The sequence below is a fragment of the Arvicola amphibius genome, chromosome 6, assembly GCF_903992535.2.
Source record: "Arvicola amphibius chromosome 6, mArvAmp1.2, whole genome shotgun sequence".
NCBI lineage: Eukaryota > Metazoa > Chordata > Mammalia > Rodentia > Cricetidae > Arvicola > Arvicola amphibius.
In genome coordinates this window covers 45,353,503-45,380,164 of record NC_052052.2, presented here as the reverse complement: position 1 = coordinate 45,380,164, position 26,662 = coordinate 45,353,503, and the positions used below count along the sequence as shown (strand labels likewise).

At 44.7% G+C, this 26,662-nt stretch overlaps 1 protein-coding gene and 1 long non-coding RNA gene across 3 annotated transcripts in view; one reads left to right on the top strand and one right to left on the bottom strand.

The window, feature by feature from the left end:
* Positions 1-26,662, top strand: part of Pde4b (phosphodiesterase 4B) — a 429,840-nt gene that overhangs the window by 305,759 nt on the left and 97,419 nt on the right. For both annotated transcript variants that reach the window (XM_038333480.1, XM_038333481.2), the window contains 4 exons: positions 5,888-6,082; positions 14,739-14,778; positions 14,884-14,954; positions 21,856-21,905. In XM_038333480.1, the coding sequence (XP_038189408.1) occupies positions 5,888-6,082; positions 14,739-14,778; positions 14,884-14,954; positions 21,856-21,905 (356 nt within the window). The remainder of the gene's footprint in view (positions 1-5,887; positions 6,083-14,738; positions 14,779-14,883; positions 14,955-21,855; positions 21,906-26,662) is intronic.
* On the bottom strand, positions 7,887-20,349 carry LOC119816657. Its single transcript, XR_005285803.1, has 4 exons — positions 20,284-20,349; positions 18,860-18,990; positions 9,764-9,865; positions 7,887-7,980 (listed from the first exon to the last, which is right to left on the bottom strand). It is a non-coding gene; the product is annotated as an uncharacterized LOC119816657 (long non-coding RNA).

Genomic DNA, 26,662 nt, shown 5'->3' with positions numbered 1-26,662 from the left:
ATGTGTTCAAGTGTACTTCCCACTTTCTCTTCTATGAGGCTCATTGTGGTTGACTTCAAACTCTGCTACAGAGCTACAGTACTGAAAACAACCTGGTATTGGCATAAAAACAGATAGGAGGACCAATGGAACCAAATCAAAGACCCAGATGTCAATCCACACATCTACGAACACCTGATTTTTGATAGAAAAGCAAAAAATATAAAATGGAAAAATGAAAGCATATTCAACAAATGGTGCTGGCATAACTGAATATCAACATGTAGAAGAATGAAAGTAGATCCATATCTATCACCATGCACAAACCTCAAGTCCAAATGGATCAAAGTCCTCAACAGGCAACCATTTTTTAAGGATCTTTTAAGGATCTGTTGTTTACAAAACTCTGACCTAAATGTCGGGGACATAAAAAAAAAACAGATATTATTTTCTATCTTGAATATGACAATCTATTAGGAAGCAGTTAATTGAATGAAGAATTAAACAGAGATGTGCAAATAGTTCCAAGAAGTAGTCAGTCCAGTGTACTTATGGGTTCTGAGGATGCCCTCTAACATAGACAGAAAACAACTGGGTAAAAGGTACCAATTTTATTTTCTTAACATGCATTAAAGAATAGATTGTATCAACTGTGCATCTAACATTTTCATCGCATTCTATAAGTAACCCCCAAATAATTGGAGTTACGCCAGGAGGAGGCATGGAGATTATATGTCACTACTAAGCCATTTCATAAAAGGGATCTGAGCACCCACGTCTGTGAGTTTTGGCACAGAGTGGGTCGGTGTCCTGTAATTGATCTCTTGGCAATTCTGAGAGCAACTATTCTACCTAAAGAACCGTGAGGAAGTGCACAGGAAGGGCGGGCATCTAAGTCAATTTGGGACTGCAGTGCCAGAGAGAGTTTCCTGGAAAAGGTGATCCGAGATGATTTCAGAAGAAAGCCTTGTACTGGAGATGGCAGTAGGAAAGTGCTTCCAGGGACAGGGACATCACTTCTCCACTTCTCACGCACAGCCTCTCCTGCCACCACTTCCTGAGGAGCCGAGATCTCCCACTACCAAAATAAAAGCAGTTAAAGAGTTAGACATTAGGCAATAAGCCATTGATTAAGTTGAGGGGAACCAGTAGGACCAGGAGAAGCAGGCCCAGCCAAGTAGAGGGGCTGCACACAAAGTGAAGGAGATGGGTGAGCAAGATTGTCAGGGTGGGCCTCCTATCCCGAAAGAAAGGTATGCTTAAAACCGCTGCGGTCCACATGTTGGATACGGGCGACCACTTCCAAGCAAGCCTATGGCCTATTCACATAGTCAGAACTTTGAGTGGCATCCTCCAGATTTACCTACGACATCACCATGACTTCACGAATAATAGATGTCCAAGTATCTGCAACCTTAACTACTCCAAATACAAACACTACTTAGAATCGTGAATATAGGAACCGAATGTAAGAGAATTGTTCTGAAAACTGGAGTATAGCTGGATGAAGCAGGAAGTAGTATATGGAAAGGGGTAGTCCGAGAAACTGCAGTAAATAGTAAAACCTTATACAATCAATATTCAAATCAGTATGAAAAGATGTTCAGATGGGGCCTGGGAAGGCAGCTCAGTTAGTAAATGGGTTACCATAGAAGGATCAGGACCCAGCTTTGGAGCCTCAGAAACCTATGTAAAACCTGGGAGAAAAAGGTAGTGACTATCTGTGCTACAGCAGAGGAGGGATGGAGCGGGAAGAGTCCACAAGCTCACCAGCTGAAACCAAGTCAGTGGGTCCCCAGGTAGGAAAACGAAGAACAGCTGAGTCAGACCGCTGACATTGATCTCTGCCTTCCACACACCTCCATCCCAACACACAGCACCCAGCCACATATCACCCCCCACATATAGCACACACACACACACACACACACACACACACACGGATGGAAGAATACTAAAGTACCAGCAATGATGCTTCTCTTTAGCTTTTGTCTATGTTTTCTAGAGCTTTCTTATACTGCGTATATACTAACTTTTTAATCTAAAAAGGCCAGGTGGCAAAATGTGTGTCCTGATCAAGGCAGAGACAGAAAATGCCCTAAATAAATGACAACCCTGTTTGTGTGTTTGTTTCTGGCTTCTTGTTCCTGATCGTATTTCTGTCTGTGTGGTATATTCATTTCACTTGGTAAGGCTGCCTTCAGTCTCCTCTCTGGGCCAACACTTCCCCCTTATTCCCTGGATCTGTGGGGTGCATTGTGATGGCTGCTCACTCGTTTGGCTGTGCCTGGGTCTGGTGTCTGGGTAGTGATTCACGTTTGTTCCGGGGCTGTCCATCTGTGCTGGATGCTTTGAAACAGTGCCCCAGGGAATCTGAAAGACCACGTGTCTCCCTGAGACTCCTTCTTTGCAATAGAGACCTCTTCCCTGGCTTCTTCTGAATTCCAGCAAGCTCTCTTTTGAGTTTAGACAGCGTAACAAAAAAAGAAAAGAAAACCAAAGAGGAAAGAGTTTCTGTAGGGAGGAATCTAGTTCCGGGTGACCCGCCAGATGTGCTTAGTGAGTTTGGCAGAGCGTCCTCAGGCCCTCACTTTCCTGCTACTGTCTTTCGGGGTGTGGCCTCTACACAGCATGGATGCTGATAGTGGGAATGAAGATAGATTAGCCCTAATAGAAACCTCACGGGAAATGCTCTAAGAGCTGGTGGGCATACTAGTTGCAAGATGGTGGTGCCAGCAGAGAGCAGCGACGGTCACAATAGTCAGTGGTACCGCATGAGCGCCAACCACAAGGCTCAAGTTTGAGACTTCCTGGCATCCCAAACAATAACACTTTGGTCTGGCCCATACTGGAGCCTCTAGGGTAACTGGATATCCACTGTGTTCTGCGGGTTGATTATCGAAAGACTGTGAAGATGTACACCAAGTGAGTAACAGTACAATTGTACACGGAATTTAAAAGTTGACTCCACTCTTAGGCTTATCATCACTGGCTGATGCCAGTTTCACCTTCGAAGAACCTGCCCTCTTTGCCGTTAAGAAGAGTTCAGAGGGCTGGAGAGATAGCTCAGTGGTTAAGCACACCAGCTGCTCTTTCAGAGTACCCAGCACCCACCTGATAGTTTACAGCCATCTGTAACTTCACTCCCAAGGGACCCTCTGCTCTCTTCTGGCCTCCAAGAGCACTAGGCATACATATGGTGCAAGACAGAATAGGCCATACATATAAAATAATGTTTTTATTTTAAATAAATCTTTTTCTAAAGAAGATCTCGGAGACAGTATCAGGACATACAGATTGTATGGGATTTGGGGGGCAGCCAAGGATCCTGCTCCACAAAGAAACTGTACAGTTACTCAACAGCTGGCAGAGTTCTCACCCAACCAAGTTTGCAATGCGCTTCATTTTATTTTCACTTGTTACAAAGCCTGAGCCAGGCCGGCTGGCAAGAAAGCAAGGGCAAGGTACTACACACCTGCCTGCAGCCTTGGAACGCTGCCCATCCCACACCACTGGGCTTCTGAGAAGGGCCGTCTGTGGAGTCTTGTAAGCCTGGTACATAGTGGTACATGTTAGGGTCACCATGGCACCTGCTCGGCCTTTCCCCAGGGATCCTCCCACATGGCTTGCTCTCAGAGCTTGTGTGGAGTCTGAAAGCAGCTTTGATCCACGGTCTCTGTGGTGGCATTTCACTCCTGCATTCTGTCATTGCTCCTCCTGCTGCAAGCAAAGCTACGGCTTCAAGGCAATCCACCACCTCCTTCCTCTTTATTCACAATGGCACTCGGTGTCCCCTGAGGATCATTCGAGAGTGGTCATAGACTGACTCTTACATACCAACTACAGCTTTGGGTAGAAAAGAAACGGCATTCCGTTATCCGGCATGCCATTCTGGACTAATGACGAGAGAAGCCTGAGAAGCCTGAGGCCGTAAAGAACCGGAATGGGAAAACGTGGCTTCGATTTGGCAATCAGAATGGCTGTCCCTCCTCTATGGTCTTCGTGTGGCTTCAGTGGCCCATCTTCAAAAATGGTTCAAAAATATGAAACAGAAAAGTCTAGAAATAAACAATTCATGAGTTGTAGATAAATTTTGTTACAATTTTTCTTATTTAATAAATTCTTGTGTGTGGTGTGTGTGTGTGTGTACATGTGCATGTAAACACATATGCACTCACTTGTGCGGGATTGAGGGCCACATGAGATGTCTTCCTTAATAACTTTTCACCGTGCTTTTTGACATAGGCTCTATCAGCAAACATGGGGCTTACTCCTGTGCATAGACCAGCTGGCCAGAGAGTTGTCAGGATCCGTGTCTGATGTGGGATGTCTACACACATCTGTACTTCTACAGTGTTGGGATTGCAGGTGTGCCTGGTTTTCCACTTAGGAGCTGGGGCTCCAGAATCAGTTCTCTGTGTCTTCACATGAAGAATTTTATCGACAGAGTCATGTCTGCGTTTCTACCTTACAGTTTTAGAATCGACTCAGTGTTAGTCAGTGTGAACAAACTTCATCACCAGTGTATCTGTGTAGAAGAGAACACTATATACAGAGCTGGCTGCCATCTGCTCTTTCAGGCATCTGCTGAGGATCTCGGCGTGTGTCCCCTCCATCTGAGTGACTACGGGGAAACCAGTAATCTAGCATGTTTCCTTAAACAAGATATGGATTTTTTTTCTTTTGCCTTATTTACCTTCAATGTAAAGGAATTGGATTATATAACTTATATAACTGGCAGGGATGCTAGGATTAAATGAAATAATATATCAGAAAGCACCTTATAAATTTAAGAAATAGAAGCAACAACGACAATGACAAAAACCACACAAAGAGTAGATTAGGATTAGCGAGGGGATTGTGGCAGCTGGGCAACATAATCGAAGCCGACTCTTGTGGTCGAACTGGATGAAAAGACAATCCCCAGTCCCATGTCCCACGCCTGCTTTCACATCTCTCTGCAATGCTTCAACAGAGGAGCAGTGAGGGTTTGAGAGAAACTGGGGGAGGTGGTTACTGTCCATCTGATGCCAAAGGGAGCTGTGTATGCAGAGGAAGCACATCTGGAATGGGAGAAGCACATGTGGGAAGGACACGCTCCTTCAGGGCGATAGCAGGATGGGGCAGAGACAAGGTTCAAAGTCCACAGGGCTCCTGTTTGTGTTCAAGATAGGAACTTTCCAAATACCACTGGGCCCCAGGGCACCTCCCTGAGTGAGGGCCACTGATCAGAATCTCCCCGGCACTCTTCTGCCAGACTCAATGGTGGTATTCTTCTCCAGAGGCCTGGCTCTGCAGCCTGGGCAAGTAATTTGGTGTTTATCAGATTAATTAAGTCATTTATGTGGCTAAATTTACATATGAATATTAAATATCAGGCAAGGCCTCTCTAATCAGACAGCGAGTGTTTTCAGGATAACACTTTGTTCCCAAAACATTCAGAAATATGCAAATTCTGTCTTTAATGAGGCTGATATTTATGTGAGGAAGAAATCTTCCAGCTAGGAAGATTCATTCTCGTGATATCTTCGTCTGGCACCTCGAGCTGTGCTGGATGCCCCCTCTGGAGTTGCTCATTAGCAACAAGCTTTTTTTTTTTTTCTCACCTGCTTCTCATTCTGAATTTGGCACAATAGGTCACGCTGCTGAGAGGTCATGAGTTTTGCTCTTTGGTCCAAATTTGGGGTTACTGTTGATTGACAGTAAATCTGGGTAACGAGTGAAGTTTGTAGAATTCAGCTTCCTCTGGACAAAATGAGAAGGATTCCAACCATCTCCGATGCTTTGCCAGAAGAGCCTGGCCCGCGGTGCCCGCCGCCTGGAAATTCTCATATTTGTATGAAATTATGTATGAAAACTGTCCTCTGCAGTTCTCAAGTGACCAGACTGTCCCTCTTTTCTTTTATAGCTTCGATGTGGAAAATGGCCCTTCCCCAGGTCGGAGCCCTCTGGACCCTCAGGCCAGCTCTTCTTCTGGGCTGGTGCTTCACGCCACGTTCCCTGGGCACAGCCAACGCAGAGAGTCCTTCCTCTACCGATCCGATAGCGACTATGACTTGTCACCAAAAGCAATGTCAAGGAACTCATCGCTTCCAAGCGAGCAGTAAGTAAAACCGTCCCTGTTCCTCTCTGGGTTTCAGTCTCAGGAATAACGTCATCCTTAACCCTACTGCAACAGCGGTAGCAACTGTTGCCAACCCAGGGAAAGGAGAGACAACTGAAAGAGCGACAAAGACATCCGTCTTCAAGACTTGCAGAATTTTGATGGGGGTCCTAAGGCATCCAAGGAAAACAAACCAAAACCCTCACACACAGCGTTCAGTTCACATCTGTTATCTGAAAACTCTCATTGGTCTTAGTTCCTGAACTGAATCATTTATGGGATGAAAAACTTAACACTTTTCGCAAACCACACTTGGATATGTAAGGGTATGAGGCTTTGGGCCAGAACAAAAATGGTGGTTGGTTGTCTGCATTCTCGCTCAGTGGCCTTTGCTCGGGGCATTTAGCTAAGCTGTCATCCAGCTACATGCCTGTGGGCCTTCTGTGAGATTTTACCATCATACCTACCCACTGCCTGGCTCCTTGGTGAGACACAGACCAGCCAAAGGACAGGCGATATCTTTGTTTTGCTGATACTAATTGCAGATAGCTGTTTTTATTTAAAGAATGACAACTCATTCGTATTGCCTGTTTATTAAATTTCTGAACCCAAATAAAATTGGTTGCTGAAAACCCATGACTTAAAAGGTTTCTGGGCACACCACTAATTGGTTTTAACATTGTATGTTAAAAGTATCAAAAAGCTCCCTAAAATGTCCAGTCTGGGAAAGTCCACTTCCTTCTCGTCCTCTGTTAAAAAGGAACCCCAAAAGATTACCTTCTTGGGAAAAGGGCACAAAATGTTTTATGACTGGCAGGCAGGAAAATATTCTGGCAGGTCCCTCTGCCAGCAGTCTTAATAGAAATACTCTAGCCTGGGGACCGGAAAGCTGGCTCAATTGTTACAACACTGGCTCTTGCAGAGGACTTAGGTTCAGTTCCCTGTGCCCAGATGGTGGCTCAGTTATCTGCAACTCTTGTTCCAGGGAATCCAACACCCTCTTCTGGCCTGTGTGGGGCACCAGACATGTGTACGGTGCACATATATGCATGCAGGCAATCACTCATATGCATACAAGAAAAGCAAAAGCAAATAAATCTGTCTTTTTTTTTTAAGGTAGTGTATGGTCCTAAAACATTCCAGTCATGAGTGGACCAAAATTCACATTTCTTATATTTACTGATTCTCTCGAATACTGTGCAGTGTGATAGACTGAGGGGATTTTGAAAAATGAGTGAAGTTGTACGAGACACCAGAGATGGGTTCAAACAAGATCTTGTTCCTCAAGAGTCGGTGTCTTCTCAAGGAGACGACACTAATTGGTGACGATACAAGCGTCACACACAGGTGCACTAAACTCCACAGCACAGACACAACCCACACTGAATGAGCATGTGCCGAGGGCCAGGTTCCTTTAACACGTGCTACCTGTTAGCCTGACATCCAAGCTGTAGACAATGCCAAACCTACACAGTCTGGATTTTATCATGGGAGAGCAAAGGAAATGCAGGGAGCTCCAAGTAGGCACAGACCCATTCCCATGTCGTTTAACAAACAGATGGCTAGCTTTGGAATATATGTATCCCCTCATTTAATTCTTACCCTACTAATTCCCAAACTCACCCCAAACCTCAGTGTGAGTCTCCAGGTCACTCAGCCCTTACAGAACAGGCTAATTAAACCTCCAGGTGAAAGTCTACTGTTTCCGCGTGTGAGATAAATCTATAGAGAGAGTTTAAATTTGAAGATAATTTAAAACTTACAAGACCTCTTAGTCTCCTGCAGCTCAGAGGATCTCTGCAGCCAGCGTCCTTGCCACCAGCTTTACCTCTGGGTACTTTACTGACCAGTAAAACCTTCTCCCAAGTTTACCTGTACAAGCGTTGCCAACTTCAGTTCTAGAAAAGCAAAAATGTGTGAGAATTATCTAGCATCATTATTACTTTTAGCTTTTCAATTTCTATTAATCTCCCCTCCCACCCCGTGTGTGTGTGTGTGTGTGTGTGTGTGTGTGTGTGTCACACACTGAGGATGTGGGTGGAGATGTGGAGGCCAGAGCTGGAAGTCAATAGTGTTTCTTTCCTTCTCTCTGCCCTCTTGCCTGAAAACTTTACACTTTGGGGCTAGGCTTTCTGGCCAGGGAGCTTTCGTCATCAGCCTGTCTCTACCCATCAAAGCTTGAGTTAAAGTCACACTCGGCCACGCCTAGCTTTCAGTGTCCATGCGGAGGAGTTAAACCTTTGTCCTCATTTGCAGAGAAAGCATTCTTCTCATTGATTAAATCCCCCTTTTAAAGATAAAGATAAGTAGGGAGAGCCCACGATAAAGATAAGTCCTTCCCAGGAAAGTGCAGGTGATAGCAGAAAAACAAGCCCTCTTTATTCCGCATACTGATATCAGGGTACAATTAAAATCTCCCTGCTGAATGAGGGCGAAGGTTTGGCTTGGAAAATATTTAAGCATAACTGTAAAATCTTTTGTGTTTGACATTTAAGGACATTATACATCTCCATATGAGAAGCCACAGGGTTTAAATATGTCCAGTTTCCTCTGGCAGTTTATTTTGTCAGAGCCACATTGGAAAACTCAGTTTCACACTGGTGTCCACATCTAAACTAAAGTGATGATCCTTAAAAAAAAAAAAAATCCACTTTTAGTCATCTGTTTTTAGGAATATACATTTTCCTTCATCTAATTCAATTGTGACCTTTATTTTATCTTTTAAGGTATTTTTAAATGTTTTGTTCATTTTATTTTATGTATATGGTTATTTGTCTGGATGGATATCTGTGCTCCATGGGTGCTCAGTGTCAGCGGAGGCCTGAAGAGACATTGGATTCCCGGGAATGAGCCACCATGTGAGTGTTAGGGATCAACCAGGGTCCTCTGGAAGAGCAGCCAGCGTCTTAACCACTGAGCCATCCCTCCAGACCCATGAAGTGAGGCTCTTTAAAGCCCTTCTCCTGATTACCACTGTGTAGGAAGGACTGAACTCAATAAGGGAACAGTAGCCCCTCCCCATCTCCCCATCTCACTGCTCCCGTCTCTGCAGAAGAGACCTTTCTGACGAGAAGCAATCAAGGCTACTCACGGCCCTGATGCAAAGGCCTCTGGGATGGCTCAGAACGGCCTTCTCTCAGGAGGCCCTGCAGTCTAGCGGCGGATTGGTCAAAATTCAAATCCAGACAAAAGTGAAAAGCTTCTCATGAGCATGCTGCATTAAATCCTAGCCCCAGGACAACGTCGGCTTTGACATGTTCCCTTCATGGACGTCTCAGTAGAATAAATAGAAATTGCTTACAGGTTAGGCAGCCGTCGGGGGATAAAGTTAAAAATACAAATGGGAAATTATAAATGGCTTCAACTTTCAGGAATAGAGAGAGAATAGCTTGCAATGAATCTTTCTGGTAAAAACAAAACGAAGTCCTCTCTGGGTCCCTAATGGCAAGCTCAGCTACGCTCCTGGATGTTACAATCTCTTGGTCCCTCCTCCGTTCCTTGGGCTATAGTCATTTAGTCATTTCTAAACTAATGCCTTCACATACTGTGGTACAGGTTTCTCAGTGGGAACCCAAATTACTGAAAATTAGCAGGAGCCGTTTTTTTTGGTTTTTTTTTTTTTAAAAAAAAAAAAAAAGCTCTAGCAGAAATTGCTTGCCACAAAAAGTTTCCACAGCCCACCTGCAAAGTCACTGGGGAGGAGGCTCCATATTTTTCTTCTTTGGTCATCCCATCTGCAAAGCCCCATAGAAGGACCTTTTAAACACCGACATATGCCAAGTCCTGTGAGAGAGTTGTCAAAGGAAATGAGACCTAAAAACCATGATGAAAAGCACAAGTAATAGACCATTTAAATTTAAAAACCTGCTTATTGATAGACTACCAAAAAATACAGTGTGGTACCTAAGGCTCCCAGCTGCTTCATTTGCTTGGCTTAGCATGGCTGTTAAGACATGAGATCTCTCTTATGGTCCAAATTATCTGTAAGTAAAACCATACATTGATGAAGCCTTGCCTGTGTGCCACGTGCTAAAATACTTTGCATATGTCATTCATTATTCCCTATATCCTCGGTGTGGTAGGAACTACGGTTTTGTCAGTTCAAGTGGAAAGCATGGGACGAGAAGAGAGGCTTGAACCCAAGGAGTCCAGTAGGCGAGCCAGTGCAAAGATCCAGGATGCAAACCACACGAGGCCCCAAAATAAGGATATTCACCTCTGATTTCCCTGCCCTTCTAAGTATCACTATGCACCATGTTCAATCTTTCTTTAGTGAATCTTAGATGGCAATCTTTCTTTTAGTGAATCTTTACTTAGATGGAAACATTAAGGAAGTTTCTGTGCCTTCAAAAATCTAAGCGATGAATAAGTCAGATAGCAGCTTTAATACATTCAGAAATAAAGACAAAACTAGAGAGCCCTGTACAAGACTCTGGAAGTCCTGGCCAGGCGAAGTGACTGGTCTATGGGAGGAGGTCCAGCTAGCTGAGCTGGAGAATGAATAGGAGGACCGGAGGGCGTGCACAGGAAAAAGGCCATGACCGACAAGCTCTTAGCTCTAAGAAGGACTGTGGAGAGCTGAGGCCGGTGAAGCAACAGGTTTCACCCCCGTTGTGCAAAGCCTAGGAGTTGTTCTGCCTGCTGCAGCCAGGCAGTGGGAAGCTGCAGGACTTCACATCACGATGTGTCTGGGTTTGAAATGAGCTCAGGAGAAAGGGTGAACTGAAGAGTGAATACGGGGGCAGCTTAGGCCTCACCTGTATGTAAACATCAAGGAAGGGGACCTACAACAGAGAGGGCTTGGCTGACCAGTAAGAAATGTTGTGGATTAGGACTGACAGATCTTCATGGGTGATGGTAGAATGAAGCGGAGGGGAGTTTCCCACCTGACCAACATGGTAGATGACAGCATCATTCCTGTCACTAGGTACTTTCCTTCTAGTACCCCAGCAATGTCTACAAAAGCATTCTGTAACTACTGTACAGTAGAAAGTCAAGTCCTCTAGACTGCAGTAGGGACAGGCTTAAAGAAGGTGTATCTTAAAGAGGTTGTTACCAGCCAGAAGATAGACGGACAACATCTATTTATATTTATATTTATATTTAATAAATAACATTTATTATTTTCAATAATAAAGAAGCCATTACTGATGCCTATGGCTAAATAAATAGAATGCTTTTATCTGCCAGAAAGATACCTCAGTTTCTTACAGAACCCCTGTTTGCAGAGAAGAGACACGGGCTTGTCTAACTCTCACTGGTTAATAAATTATCTGGGAAACAAGACAACGCCGGCAGGGGCAGGATGTGTGTTCTCAGCAACCACAATTCTAAATCTGTTGAAATCAACTACAGCCCAACACAAGACAATTCCACATACAGTGAAAAACAACAACCATGAAGTAAATTAATAAAACTCAGAGTCTAATGGTAAGAAGCAGCAATTTTGCTTTCTAAAAAGAAAGCTGTTTGTGGTTAAGATCTGACCTACACTCTCAAGTCCAAGACCCAATTTGCAGAAGCTGTTCTGAGCTTGGAGGGGTCATGCTTAGAGTAGAGGAGTGTAATGTTCCGATTCTGTCACTAGAGGGTACTTGTGTAACGGTTCTGAGTATTTCACCTTGTTTCAGAGAAGGCACACAGCCTTTCTCTAATCTGGGAAATTAAAAATTAAATAAGAATCCATAGTCAAATATTTTGATACTTCAATCTCTGCTTATTCTTAATTTTTAAAATAGCATAGTTATGATTTCTAAATAGTTCTGCAATCTGGGAAGGTTTTGTTTCAATTTATTTGGTTTCTTTTCTGATTCTTGTTCTAAATCGGTTCATTTCCCTACCATCTATGATCTGACATACAACATTAAGTTAGTTGCTCAAATGCTCTTAGGGATCCAGTACAGGCAATCCTCCAACCCACTCCTGTTTCTGAATATCCTGATGCCACAGCTTCAAAAGTCCACTGGGCAAGTCCTGTTGACACTGGGCCATGGTGGCCTTCCTCTCTGTGATCATTAGTTTATATAGTTTTTACTCCCAACATCAGATCTATGGCGTGGTGCCTGTTTTGTCTTGCTAAATCGTTTGATTGTCATCACATATTTAAAACTCTAGAAACTCAGGAGACATAGAAGATCCCGCTTGACTCCAAATCAATTTCCTGTGCTCCGAATCAGCCTTTGTATGTTATGAATCACGCCAGTTTCATCTCCAAAATTGAAACAGACAGCAAGGTCTTTCACCCATCCAGACATTCGCTGTATGAAAACACAGGCAGTTTGGGTGCAAACCACCAGGTACCATTTGTAACAACCGTTTCTGACTCTCCTTTTAGCTCCTTTCTGAAAGCCCTGAGCTTCTCCTGTGGCTGCCTTAGTTTACATTTACTACTATGCATGAAGCCATGCCTACCTCCCCCCACCTCCCACTCCCCCAGCTGTAACTATCCCTGTTGCTTGGGGAAGCCTAACTCTGACACACCACTTCACCCGGTCCATAGCGCCATCTAGGTGGTGTCTGAGCTCCTTGAAATTCAACACGCACCCCAAAACTTCCATGGGATCATGACAACTCCCAACTCCTATGCACGTTTCTGGTTTCTTGCTCGTGACTATTTTCTCAGATGCTCGTTTTTTTTTAAAATGAAAATATTCTTTCGTTATGCAAGTAAGTGCTGAATTCGGAAGAGATCCCTGGCGTCTCTTGTCGTGTCATTTCCTGTTCCTTCTTGGCTGTGTCTACTCTTTCTCATTGACAGAACCCTCTTGCCGTTCCACAGGAACCCTCTTGCCGTTCTCTCCCGGGGCTCTCCCTGCCATGCTGTCCTCAGCACCCCCGTATTTTGCTTCTTGAAATCCTCTTCCATCTGTCTGTCTCACCTCCCATGTCCCTGAGAGCCCTCCTCGCTCGCCTATTCCTGTTGAGGGAATTGTCAATATAGCAGGCTGTGTGTGCCATAGCCTCAGGGTGTATGGGGGCCTTCTAAGCTTACTCTCTCCATACCCATAGCGGATTGCTCTAACAGACACCAGGGAGCTCACCCACTGTTTTCCCATTTCAGACCCTCCGCTACTACCACTCTCTTCTGTCATAGGTATCTCTTCTGCCTTCTTACAGGCTATGTCCCTAGAAGTTCATCTCAAACACTCCTGACTCAGCCAAGCCCTCCTTACTTCCACTAACCATAGTTAATTTCTCTTTTGGGTCTCATCCAGTATCCTTTATTTGCATTTCTCTTTCTTTGTTTGATATGTATTGTAGCTTCAAAAATATTTTTGGTCTCCCTTATTATATTTTGGCCTTGAGACTTGTGGTATCCGCATAATTTGATTTGTCAACTATGTAAGCAAGTATAGAATAGAAACTATCGTGTTTAAAACTCAACAGGCTTAGGAAGCAAAGAGGCTCAGATCTTCCGTTTGCCAGCCAGGTGCTAGTTAGCAGCTGCTGGCGTGTTATCACCTGGATCGTGCCCGGCCTCACCCTGCATTGCCAGTGTTAACTGAGATAATGTTCACAGAGACCCATCACATGACTTCTCAGCTCGTCTTCATTTCTTCTCACGGTCCAACTGGGCCTCCAAGAACTCTCAGAGAGTGCCTATCTAAGGGACAAGGGTGGAAACCCCCACGTTAGCGAGGCATCAGAGAAGAGTAGCTTATTGGATGCATGTGTTCCTGCAGCTTTAGCTTGAAACCTGCCTTCACATGGTGCCTTGGTACCAAAGGCAGGTGCCTTCTTTAGTATGAAGGTAACCCTCAACATGATCATGGATGAAGCGCCATGTTTGGCATGAAGATGGTGAGGCAGAAAGGGGTAGTGCCAGACAGGGAGGGGAGCTTGGTGCCATCAGCTTCCGTGTTGGCTGATTCATAGGGTGCCAGCAAATTAAACCTAATTTCGTGATGGTGGCCCATGCGGGTTCTCAAACCTTCAGCTGAGCAACTTGCTGAAGGCAGGTCGTTAGCCCATTAACGAAAGGCAGATTGCCAAAACCCGGAAAGAGCGCTTTGGCTGGCAAACACAAGTTTCACTGGTCCCCGGTACAGACTGATGAAGCAGGAGGCAGAGCATATTAGCTTCTGCGGGACCAAATGAGTGTCACTGTTACCCGCTTTAGTAGGCTCGGTCTCACATTCCCATTAAAAAAGTTTTCCTTGGGTCCTTTAAGAGGGAAAAAAAAGTATATTAAAAAACAAAAAGTAATGGGATTCCCAGACAGAATCTGTGTTTAAATGGTATTAAAGCTGCGGTTCAAATGAACAAAAGCCAGGAAATCCAGTGTTGCCCTTTATCCGGACTGTCGTACCGTGTTTTCCCATGCACAGTGTGCCCATGGCGGCCCTCCCTTGGAGTTTCCTGGCTCTGGCACTCAAATCCACAAGTCAGTTTGAATTATAGGACTCTGGGCCTGCCGTTTAATGGGACTGTATGCCCCGAGGACACATGCTCTCTTGCCAAAGCTTTAGATGGAGCCACCGCCAAGCCAGCAATCATGACCTGGGTGCTGTTTTTCTTTGGCGTTCACAGCTCCCACCGTCCTCCCACGCAGAAGGGTTACTGGAACAGGTGGGTTTCTGACAGTGATGAACCTGCTGCGTGACTAGTGTGTCATTACTGAAATTCATCTGCTCTGCTTCTTTTCTGTGTTCACCAGGCATGGCGACGACCTGATGCACTTTACTTCTCTCACTTCCGTTTGCCCAGGTATGTACGTATCAAGCCCATCCCCACCCTGTTGCCTGTGTGGTTTTTAAATGCAGTCCTTGACCCTAACCGGTTCGGAAACCTTGTCCCTGCAGGTTCTCGCCAGCTTGCGAAGTGTAAGGAACAACTTTACTCTGCTGACGAATCTCCAAGGAGCTCCCAACAAGTAAGCCGAATTACAGTTCCCTCCAACAGAAACCCCAAACACTGAAGAACACTGAGCACAAACACTGCCTAGAAATTGGCCCTACATGTTAAACCTCCATACACAAGGCATTTGAAAATAGAAAGTTTAAGGGCCACAAAGTTCACTTGTGCTTCAAAGACTAACATAGCTTCAGAGGGTGATAGAGTCCATGATCTTGGGGGGAGTTAGGAGAGGGGCCACAAGCCCACTCACTCCGCCTGTTTTATAAACAGAACTCGAGCCCTTAGGAACAAAGCCACTAGCTTACGAAAGCACTCACTGTAGGCTTAACGAAACATTGGCTCTAAATCGGGCAGGGGTGGCCACGCCTTTAATTCCCAGCACTCAGGAGGCAGAGGCAGGCGGATCTTTGTGAGCTCGAGGGCTGCCTGGTCTACAAGAGCTAGTTCCAGGACAGGCCAAAGCTTCAGAGAAACCCTGCCTGGAAAAAAAAAGAAAAGGAAAGGAAAGAAAAAAAAGAAAAGAAAAAGGAAGAAACTTTGGCTCTAAAGCTTGACTCTCTAAGTTTTTAGTCAGCAGTCAATATCTATATCCAAAGTCTTCATGAAGCTATTCATCTGTCATTTGTTCAGCTCCATCCAGAGTCTGATAGAGCAGATGAGGCACAGGGACGCAAAGGCTAGTTTGAACAATCACTTTCCTCTCACGGTCCTGTAGTTATCATTTAAGCATCCTTGCGAGAACAAGTTGCATACTCGTAGGGTATCTCACCACATCACGGTCTCTCATCAACTCTTCTGTACGCCCCACCAGAGTGCGTTTTCTTCCACGCTGTTTGTGTGACTGTGTCATTCTCGTGCCTGGGCATTGCGGTGGACCAGTCTTTATGAGCAGTATAGATGCTTGTGCACTGTGTCCCGAGATGCCTCCCCGTCCAGTAGTTAACGGGATGGAAAGTTAGTTGTATTATATTTAGAGCCAGTAAGAGGGAACATACCTAATCTAAAATTCAGACTCTTTGAGCTCAGATATGATGCCAAGATGAAACGATCCACACCTGACCTCAGGTGACAGGTGGTATCTAGTTTCATTAGAACCTACTGTGTACGAGTACCCGTCAAGTTATTTATGGGAAGTGCATATGAGACACACCATTTTCTATTCGCCTTGATTCTCATCCCCAGATTTCTCACCGTGTAAATGAAGATATTCCAGAATCTGAAACATAAACAGAAAGCAAATCGCAAGCTTCAGCACTCAGACACGCAGACAATACCACAGAACCCAAAAGACTTGGTTTGGAGATTTTCTTCCTGTTTATTCATTTATTAATCCACCCCACCAGTATTTATTTCATACAACACGACTCAGCCATTCCTGCACGTACATAATTACAACCAATACTGGCCATTCAATTGTACGCTAAGCACTGATGACCTCATAGTGTCCATGCAGACAAGGCCCTGCCCTTTCGCAGCTTACGTTCCAACAGGAAGTGGGGGGGTGGTTAATCAGTGAGCAGTCAGATCACGTCTCCAGCCACCCAGGCGTATGTTCAACAACCGAGGTCTGGCAGTTTTCTGTCTACCCCTCTCCACCCTGATCACGGACTCTCTCTGCCTGAACTGTCGTCCTCCCTGCCAGTGTCTGCATGGCCATACTTACTCTGACTTCTTTTATGACGAGTGGTCTCCATTTGGCCCGACAGCATGCTCATAACCTGTCACACACTGTCCTTTATGGGGTTTTGTCCATCACCAGACTGTGGTAGAATGTCTGGCACGTATTTTATGTCTCATAAATATCTCATGTGTATGTGTGTGAATATGTGTTTCTGAATAGAGAACTAGTACGGGATAGATCCACTAATGATTTAGAAAATTTCTGCCAAGTTTAGAATTCCCTTACCCTTGCATACTGTTCTCCATATAATTGGTTTTCTGGAACTGTATGTGTTGCCATCGTATAGTTTCTACTGCTTGGAAATCATATGCATGGGCAAGGTAATTATCTTCTTTGGGGTTTTAGTTTCCTAAACTTTAAAATAAGATTATTATGAGGATTAAATGGATTAGTAATCATAAAGCACTCAAAGTGACATATGGTATGGTAACTGTGAACTATTATAACTGAAGACTAGTCTTGTTGAACCTAGGGGAATTTTTATCTCTATTATCTCCGCAATGCGCTCCACAAGCAATAGTTGTGACAGAGATAATTACTACTTCCATTTATGGCTAAGGAGTCAAGGCTGGGTGAGATTAAATGACCTGAATGTGACCACCTCACAGCTTCTAGTGAGCATCTGTTGTCCTTGAACCCAGTATCCCAACTCTCAATGCTGTGCTCCTCTTATTCAGGATACCAGTTAAGTCCTCCGGGTGCAGAAAGAAACCCTGGATGGCTTGAGCAGTTATGTGGGAACAGCTTCTGGTACAGGATGACCAAAGAGGCTAAAAGCAAACATTAACCTAAGCCAATCTCTTTCGGAATGAAGCACCAAGTCAGAATGTTACAGGTGGAGACAGGGAGGAGGATGAGTAAAAGATGCCCGGGACCAAACCAATATGCTACACAGATCCAAGGAGTCGGTACACACAGCACTCTCAGTGCGGTGTGTATTTCCTTCTTACACACTTAGCATGAAGTGTGGGTAGTTTTGGGAGACAGTCTAGTCATGCTGATGAATACACTGATGACACTTTCTCAAGAACTGGGTCTTCAGATAGCCCTGTATGTTCCAGATCACACACAGTTCCAGGGAGCAGTATCTTGAGACCCTAAATGTTATATACAGAATGGTCCTAGAGCCATTATCATTCTCAGACTGAGGACCAGCTCTCAAATCATGACCACTGTGGTCACATTTGTCCAAATGTGGGAGTGTGTCTCCAGGAGTTGGTCATCTGCTTTCGCTGATCCTGAAGACCCCGCATTTGTAATTTATAGAGTTCATCTTGCTATTTATCTGGAGGCTTTTTGATGGTTTAATTTTAAGATAGGTTGTTCTTCTATGACCCGGGCTGACCTGGAATTCATCACCCTACTATGTGACTCTGGCAGGTCTCACACTCATGGCAATCCTCCTTTCTCAGTGGTGAACTACTATCCAAGCTTGATCATCTAAAGTATCTCTTTTAATCAACATCAAAGGACAAAAATATAAGGAAAGGCAAATCCTCAAGAACTTTCCCCATGGGAGCTGAGGGCACCTCTTTGTCAGATTTAAGCCACAAATGGAGTAGCGTGGGGAGCAGTAGGCTGGAGAGCTGCGGGTCCATTGATCTGCTCCACTCTATTGCTAGGTAATCAGTACCCACCAACAAAGAGCAGGAAGTGAAGATAAGATTGTCTACCAGGGATGCCATGGCCTTCAGAGGAGCATCCCCCATCCCACCCACATGCATTAGCTTATGCTAACAATTGAAGCTGTAAGATCCATGGAATTTAGAAGCTGCTTTCTGGGATATTTAACGTGGGTTCCAGGGTGCCACTCCCTGTCTTGAATGTAGGCATTTAAGCAGTAATTATGTCCTTGGAGTGGTTTTCATGAGAACATCTGGCTAGTGTGGTTTATTATGTGAAAAGGAACTCCACATAGAACTATACTTCTCCTAAGTTACGGTTTCTTTTATCTTTTGGCTCTTTGCTCTGTATAAAAGCAGCCCATTGTCTGCCTGAGCTCTGCCACCCAAAGGGTGAAAATCTTAAAGTTTCTGCTGAGGAGGTTTCCTTGCACCTTAATGAAACGAGGGATCAGACCTGTATTTCTTGGCTGGCAAATTAAACTCTACACTTCCGTTGTCCCGGGAGTTAATTTTGAAAGCTGCAGCTTTCCATTTGGGGTTGTTTCAATTCAGAAACATTTCCCTGAAGCCCTTGATGGCTTCCAAAAGACCAGCCGTGTCACTGAATGTCCTCACCACTCAGTAGCCGAGGTGGTCATTTCCATCTTCCGTCAGCAATCAGGGACACTCGTGATGATCAGAGAATCGCGTCATCTTTGCGTTCACCGTTCTTCAAAGGCATAGTTGGATCACAACGTACACGTTCTCTGAAAAAAAAATAATAACCATCTTCTTTAGTGTATATCTGGAATGTCTTTCAGAGCTTTATATATTTTGGCATGGGACTTAAATTAGCTGAGAATCATAAAAATCTTGAACCTCAGATATGGAAAATACCTAGCCAAATTTCCTCCGAGTAAGTGAGGAAATGTACGGGAGCCCCTCACACAGGCCCTCACGCACTGTAAATCATCAGAAATAGAAGTTACTGCCTGCTCTCCTCAAGTAAGAAAGAAACTGAGGTTGGGTGAGTTGCCAGGGACTACATACATGGAAGGTGCCAGAGTCAGGACTGGGATTAAGATTCCTGGCTTCTATTGCGGCTCATTCTCTCTCTCTCTCTCCACTCCACAATTTGAGGCTGAAAAGCTGAAGCATTAACTACTGTGGCCACACCACCTTCCCCATGCCTATCAACATCTTCAGCAGCCAGGTAAGGAACCTCCTCCCATTCTTTCCTGAGTTAGAGACGCGGGAAACCAGGCAGCATGTAGCCTGTTTTTCCCCCTGAGCTCACCAGTTTCTGGCTGCCAGTCTTATGTCTTACCAACAGTAATGTGGCTTCTGGGAGGCATCCATTCACTAAAGTGTACTGAGCCTCGTTTTGGACCACTTATCAACAAATAGAGATGCACTGAATAAGCCCAGCCCTTGCACCTACACAGGACAGCTTATCTGAAGTAGCAACCTTAAGTAAAGGTCATACTTTCACAACGTAACTTCCAAGACAAAAGATTTACATAATGTGGTAAATTCAGAGAAATAGTGGAGAAAAAAAAATGGATGATATGAGTAACCATGCTACTCAGAAAGATGTTTCTGACATTTAAAGAAGACCTAGTTCGCGGTCTTCTTCACAAAAGCCTCCCGGAGAACTCGGGAAGATACGCACATTTCAATGTTCAGTGAACCCAGTGGGCAGACAGTGAAATGGGCATCACTCAAATGCCATGCCGGACCGCAGGGCTGCAACTAGAGTGAGACTCGGTCTTTCTTTACCTTCTTTCCACTGTGCTGAAGAGAGAGATGGGAAGTCGGGGGGTTGCATTGCACTATGATGGCACGGATGAGGGCCACTCACACCAGAGTATGGGCAGAATTGCCTGAGCACAGTCCCAAGTTACACAAATGAGTTAGCTGCCCAGCCAGATGTCTACAGAGTCGCAGCAGTGTGACAGAGCATGCATAGTGGGCAGCCCCAGGGTCAAGACAGCATATTAAATAGACGTGCTAACACATCCAGAGAGTGTGTTGGTATCTTCTTCATAATACTTTCTTACCAATGACTGGTTCCGTCAATAGTCCACCAGTAGTTCGGGAATCCCTATTCCTCGCCAGAAAGTTGATGGGTCCTAAAGAGGAAGAGGTTCCTATAACTAACAAGCTCTGGTCAAGCTGTGGTCCTGCCCATTATTGGTCCATCATCATCATCATCATCATCATCATCCTCTCAGCTCTGGTTCTGTCTTGTAAGGTAGTCTGACCAGGTCTTGGTACTGTGTGGACCTCTTTAGAGAGACAAGCTCACTCTCTGGTTGGGTCACCCATTTCTCTCTTCCAGCATGAGACCTCTAGAAAACTTCCAATTTCTTAGGGTCCATTGTCTCAGTAATCTGATAACCAAAGGGAGGTTTCTTTAAGTGTCTCCCTTTAGGATACCTTCACTAATGTCAGGACAGTTGCATCCAGAACTACTGGCCTCCTCTTGATCAGCAACATCCTGTTGCTCCTCAGTGGGGTAGACTCTTGCTATCAGGGCTTTTGAGGGGGCTTCTGTGTGAGACCAATCAGTGCCAGCAGCCTCTGGGAAGTGCAGCCTGTCAGAAACGCAGACACATCTGTCCACTGCAGACCACTGCATGGGACCCCAGAGGCAGGGTTGACTGCAGACCCCTGCATGGGACCCAAGGAGCAGGTTCGACTGCAGGTCATTGCATGGGACCCAAGGGGCAGGGCTGCTTTAGGTCTACTAAATCAGAAGGCCGAAAGCAGCCTGGAGCAAAATATTCTAATGTGCCTTGCAGGTTACTCTGCCATGCTCTGAAATGGGAGGTCACTGTTCCATCCTGTTCCAGATGGAGAAATATTTGGGGAAAACATTTTAACTTCATCTTCTAGCCTCCACCCACTCCTGCATGGGCAAGCGTGCGCGCACACACACACACACACACACACACACACACACACACACACACATGCATCTCTGCATACGATATACCCCCCATACATACAGATAGGAGGAGTTGCACAGGCAACGGAATGTGTGTTTGCTTGTTTCATTTGCCTCTTGCTGTAAGGATTTTATGGAGAATGGAACCCTCATTCCCCCAGGAAAGCCAATGTCTCTATTAAGAAACCCTGATCACTGTGGCCAATTGTCGTGTGTGGCATTTGACAAATGATTTGTCCTCTTAAACATCTCAGTTTCCTGAGGTGAAAAGAATGCCGTTCCTGAACTGATAAATCTCTAAGGGTTCCTCTGGCTGTGACTTTCTGTCCTTAACGGGGATTCATGCTAACATCTGGAGTGAGGCCTCAGCAAGAGTCTCCTTTGCTGAGAGACTCCCCTAACAGAAAACCTGAAATGGAGGGGCTGGCGAGGGATCTGAGGTAAACAACGTCCTTCCTGGCGAGTTGCCACATCCTGATGCTGTGCTGAGGGAAATTCCAGGCCATCTGGATGTGAGAGAATTGCAATCATCTACCCGTGTTCCAGGAGCCTGCCTTCCGGAGAAAGCCTTATGTCACTGGGTTGCTCATTATGCCCTGAAAATCTCCCCAGGGGTCAGGGATCATGGAAGGGGCGAGGGCTCTTCAGTGCATACTCAGCCTCTCTTTCTGCTTTTCCACAGGAGGTCGCCAGCGGCTAGTCAGGCTCCAGTCTCCAGAGTCAGCCTGCAAGGTAGGCCAATGCCAGGAGACCCATCTCCATCTTTCAAAGCAATAACTGTGTTTCCTATTCAGACCTGTTATTTGAATAACAGCATTCATAGGCATACTCTAACCCTCAGCATCGTGTCTCTTGATGACTTTTTTTCAAAGATGCATTGGGCCTTCACCCTAAGTGAAGCCAAACTAAAAATACTTCGAGACAAAGTGCTCCCTGTATGCCTAGGCCTTCACAATTAAATGTGTGGTCCTGCTGTTTCCGGGAGAGAAGGAGGCAGGCCTATGTCAAGAGTACAACTTGACCTCAGCTTGCTGACCTCAGTGAACCCTAGGAGTGCTAACCTCAAACACTCCCCCACAGGGTGCCCACATTAGCTCAAGATCCCCAAGGCTCATTAATGGTTTCCCCACCCCCCTTGCATCAGCTAGGGCTACAACTTGCTCCACATCCCAACCAGGTGGGAATCCAAAGGTTCTTCCAGGTCACGAAGTGTTTCTTTTGGAGGTCACCCAGCTTGGTTCATCTCATCTTTCAATACTGTGCATCAGCCTGTCTTGAAATCTGCTGAGAGGAAGGTTTATTGGGAAGGGGACAACACAGAACATGTGTTTTTCATGTCACATGTAACCACTTGGGTAATCTCTTTGCAGTCCATGAATTCTGCTCCCTTGAGCCTGCCTCATTCATACAGCAGGGAAGTGCAGCTAAACCCCATGGAGAACTAAGATGCTCTCACCATGGTCACCTGGCATCTACCAGCGCTAGTCTCCCACCCCCCCCCCACATGCACACACACTCAGATTCTTCCCCTTTGGATGTTATGCTCTCTCTACTATTATGATGGCTGTAAGTATCTCAGGAGTGTTACAAATGATGAACTTCTGAACGAAGGAACAAAGGCAGCGGATTCCATTTGCTCATTGACTTCTGAAGTATTTGTGGTATACACTTTTAAAACTTTTAGAAGAAAAAAGATGGAGAACAAAAAGGGGGAAAAAATGAAAGAAAGACGTGAAGGCAGGTGAGTATACCCAGAGCCCTGTGATATGAGTTAGAAAGCAGTAAACAGTGTTCTGCCCACAGACTTCAAAACCTCAGCGGGCTGATGGGCCACTTCCGTTAGGTATAAAAAGAAACAGAGCGGGGTCTTAGTGTGTGGCTGAGCTGGATACTGGGAGATCAAAGGAGCTGTTAGGAACTGCCTGTTGTTTCATCTTATTGGCCTACGCACGAGGCATCCTTGCTGGTTTTGTTTGCTAATTCTGCCAACATGTTTCCGACACCAATTTGGGTATTTAGAGTGCATTTGCTTTCTCTTGTAATAAATACAAACACATACCAGAAGGGTATAGGGTGCTTACGGTTCTATAAATGAACTCATTAGCCAAAACACTGTTTGAAAGATGTTTTATGATTATTGGCGCATTGGCTCCAACTTGGCAACTGAAGCTTTCTTAAATGCTTTTGAAACAATGGAGCAAAGAAGTGACAATATACTTAAGGCAATTTGTTTTTTGTCTGTCTTTGTGGCAAACTACAACAATCCCGGGTTTTCTTTGGGAAGAGACTGTGGTGGTACCGATTATTACATAATTACTGGTTCAAAAATCTTCCCAACGGCTAACCACAGTCAGAAGAAGAGGGAGGAGGCACACATCCCGTGTTTTGTTCTTATTATCAGCTTCAATAAGTCGGGCAGATTTTTCCTGTTATTTTAATATTTATCAGCATATGACAAAGAGGCGTGTTTAAATAGAAGCTCGAAAGCGGAATGAAAAATACATGGCTTCGAGCAAAAGCATGGAGCGCTGGGGCGTGCTTTAAAACATTAGGTTTTCATGAAAAGAAAACCAGGCGTTTATTTAGAAGTACTGAATTTGAACTCATCTATTTGATAGAAGTATGAGAAGTAAGAAGTACAAGACGATAGTTTGAGTGCATTCAGCAACAACATACTTTGTCATCAAAGCCTGACTGACTTCCATTGTGTGTAGCAGGTAGAAGGCAGCTTTGAGAAGATGGCTTCTTCCTCTTTCCCTTTCTCCCTTCTCCTGATTTTTCTTCTCCTCCACCCCGCCTCTTCTCCCTCCTTCTTTTCCTCTTCTACCCCTTTTTCTTCTGCTGCTTCTTCATTCGTATAAATGAAAAGTGATATTCCATAGAAGTGAATTCTCCCAACACAGATGAGATTCCTACACTTAATGTGATTGTTGTTGAACAATCAGAACTCTGGGTGAGATATCTCTGCGTGAGACACCTTTGCTCCCGCTGTTGGGCCAAGGTGATTCTCAGCCCTTGGGGCTCAACACAAAAGTCCTGTCATTTTTATTTTGCATGATTGCTCCTGTTTTGTGCATGGCAACACTCTAATTCCCAATGAACTCTGGTTCCTTGGCACTGTACCTTTTCCAGTGGGAACCTGAACTCCTGAAGGCAGAGGCTGCACCTTTCTCCTATCTTTGAGGTCATAATGTGATAAACCATTTCTGTATAGTGGGAGCAGAGTAAATATCAAACTAGCCAGAACTATGTAAAAGTTGGACTTGGAAGGAAAATTCCCATAAAGGTAATAATGACCCGGTATCTCTGTGTTTCAGGAAAGTACTCACTTCTGTTTTGTTTGGTTTTCATTGTCTGTTGTTTATTAAAAGGTACTGGGGTGAATTTGGTACCTGCTTCTAGGTCAGTGTCTTCATGAAGGTTTTGAACAGAAAGAGTAAAGCCTATGAAGGTGACATTCTGCAGATGAAGTGGGAAAGCCACCATAGGGTAATGAGGGCTAAACCCAGAATGAACAGTTTTGAGGCCTGTGGTGCATAGGTTGGGGAAGTCACAGTATATCCTCTTGAGTGTGCTGAAAATTCTAAGGCTGAGGTTAATGAGCAGCTCAACTTACCAACATAATCACTTTCTTTTGATGCATGAATTCTTGGCTTTTCCTGTATAGGATTAAACAGAAAGGGGAAAAAAATAGAGTAAACGGAAAAAAAGTCTGAAACAAGGCAGGAACTCATATCATTTCACCTGGATATATTCAAAATGGAAGATTGCAAACATACCAGATAATTGGAAAAATAAATCAGTGTGTATTCATAAGTGTGATTACGGGAAAACTGTCTTACTTTCTCTATACTCTCTGTCCTGGGCTTCTGCATGCATCTCATCTGCTTCTGTGACGATGTCATTAAAGAACCTACTGAGGAGATAAATGACTAAGGGGCCACTGCCTTTGCAGAAGGGTTTTTTTTTCCCTACATGAAAGGAAGAGAGAAATGTTGCTTTTAGTACCATCTCACGTCTGAGTCACACAAATGACTCGATTTTACACCAAGCTGTATCTTATACAGAGGTGTGTAGCAGCCAGAGTGATGTGTAGGAATAGGGTGCCCTATGATAATATTTCTTCTAAACTGTACCACTGGCTTTAAAAGTTGTGAATGTCACCCCTTAGAACAGACCTCATGTTTTTAAAGGAACCCAGAAGTTGGTGGATCACGTGAAATGACCACCAACTATGTCAACGCCATCACCGAAGAGCTAACTGCCTGGAAGTCCCCAGGCCAGACGGCCGCACACCCAGCGTCTGCCTCAGCCTGGTTGTCCACAGCATTAACTGTGGTGATTTTTCAACAGGAGTCAATTAAAAATTTATTCAAAGGAAAGATTGTATTTGGAGAGCCAGGACGAGAAAGCATACGTCTTCCAGTAAAGCGTGAATGTGCTGACCTCTCTGAGGAGCAACAGCTTTAATTAAGGTTCTTCCCAGGCTCTGGAGAGCCCAAGTCCTTCTAATAGGCTTCAGGGTCACACGGGAAGGGATGACGCTACCAATTGATAAGGCGAAGAAGAGGCTTCCTCTCCGGAAACCTATTTCTCCACATGACTCCTCATGTGTCCTCACTTTGACTGTTTCTGAGATCTACGTAATTGTGGCAGAGGCATATTTTGTTCAAGAAATAGAGAAGGGGCTTGAGACCTGATCAACTCAGACGGTCAAGGCTTTGCTAGAACTCCCAGGGTCTAGATTGAGAGAAGACGGATGCATGCAGGCAGAGGTCCCCCTGAGGACCTCTGGCTGAGGTCAACTATGGCTTGAAAGCTGACCCGATCCGTGTCGGATGACTAGAAAGGATGGCCAGCACAAACCCAACCTTTGCTTGGTTTCTGCATTGAGCAAGAAGCGTCAGGCAGGAATACGATGTGAGCAAACAGAAATGATCAATCATTTTACCAAAGGTTCTGACCACTCAGAATAAAGAAGATCCTAAAGGAAATTGCAGAAAGAAAGGGGAAAATGAAAAAGAACAGGCATTTTCTTCAGTGTTTGGAATGATGGGTGTGGCCTGAATCTCTGGGACAATCTGCTTAATTACACACTGTGAATGTGTAAAGAGCTTACATATAAGACAAAATCATAGAATATAACTGCACAGAAAAGCTGCACAGTTCTTGGCTGCATTCCCTAAATGGTTTGAAAGAACCTCTTTTGTCTAAAATAGACATCCTGTAAAAGTTTACCCCCAAACACAAACACTGAGCTGTCTGCATTGATTTGCAATTATTTCATATATGTCTAAAATTAAGTACAGGTAACTACAAAATCATTAGTATGTCAGCTAAAGTGTGAATGGCTAAAATGTTTCTCCCGAGCAAACAGAGCCAAAAATAATGTCTTGCTTATTAATGGCTGCTTTGACTTGTGAAGAATTAATTTCTTCATTCAGCAGGGAAACTTTCTTCTCATATTAAATGGGACTGGGGGGGCCAGC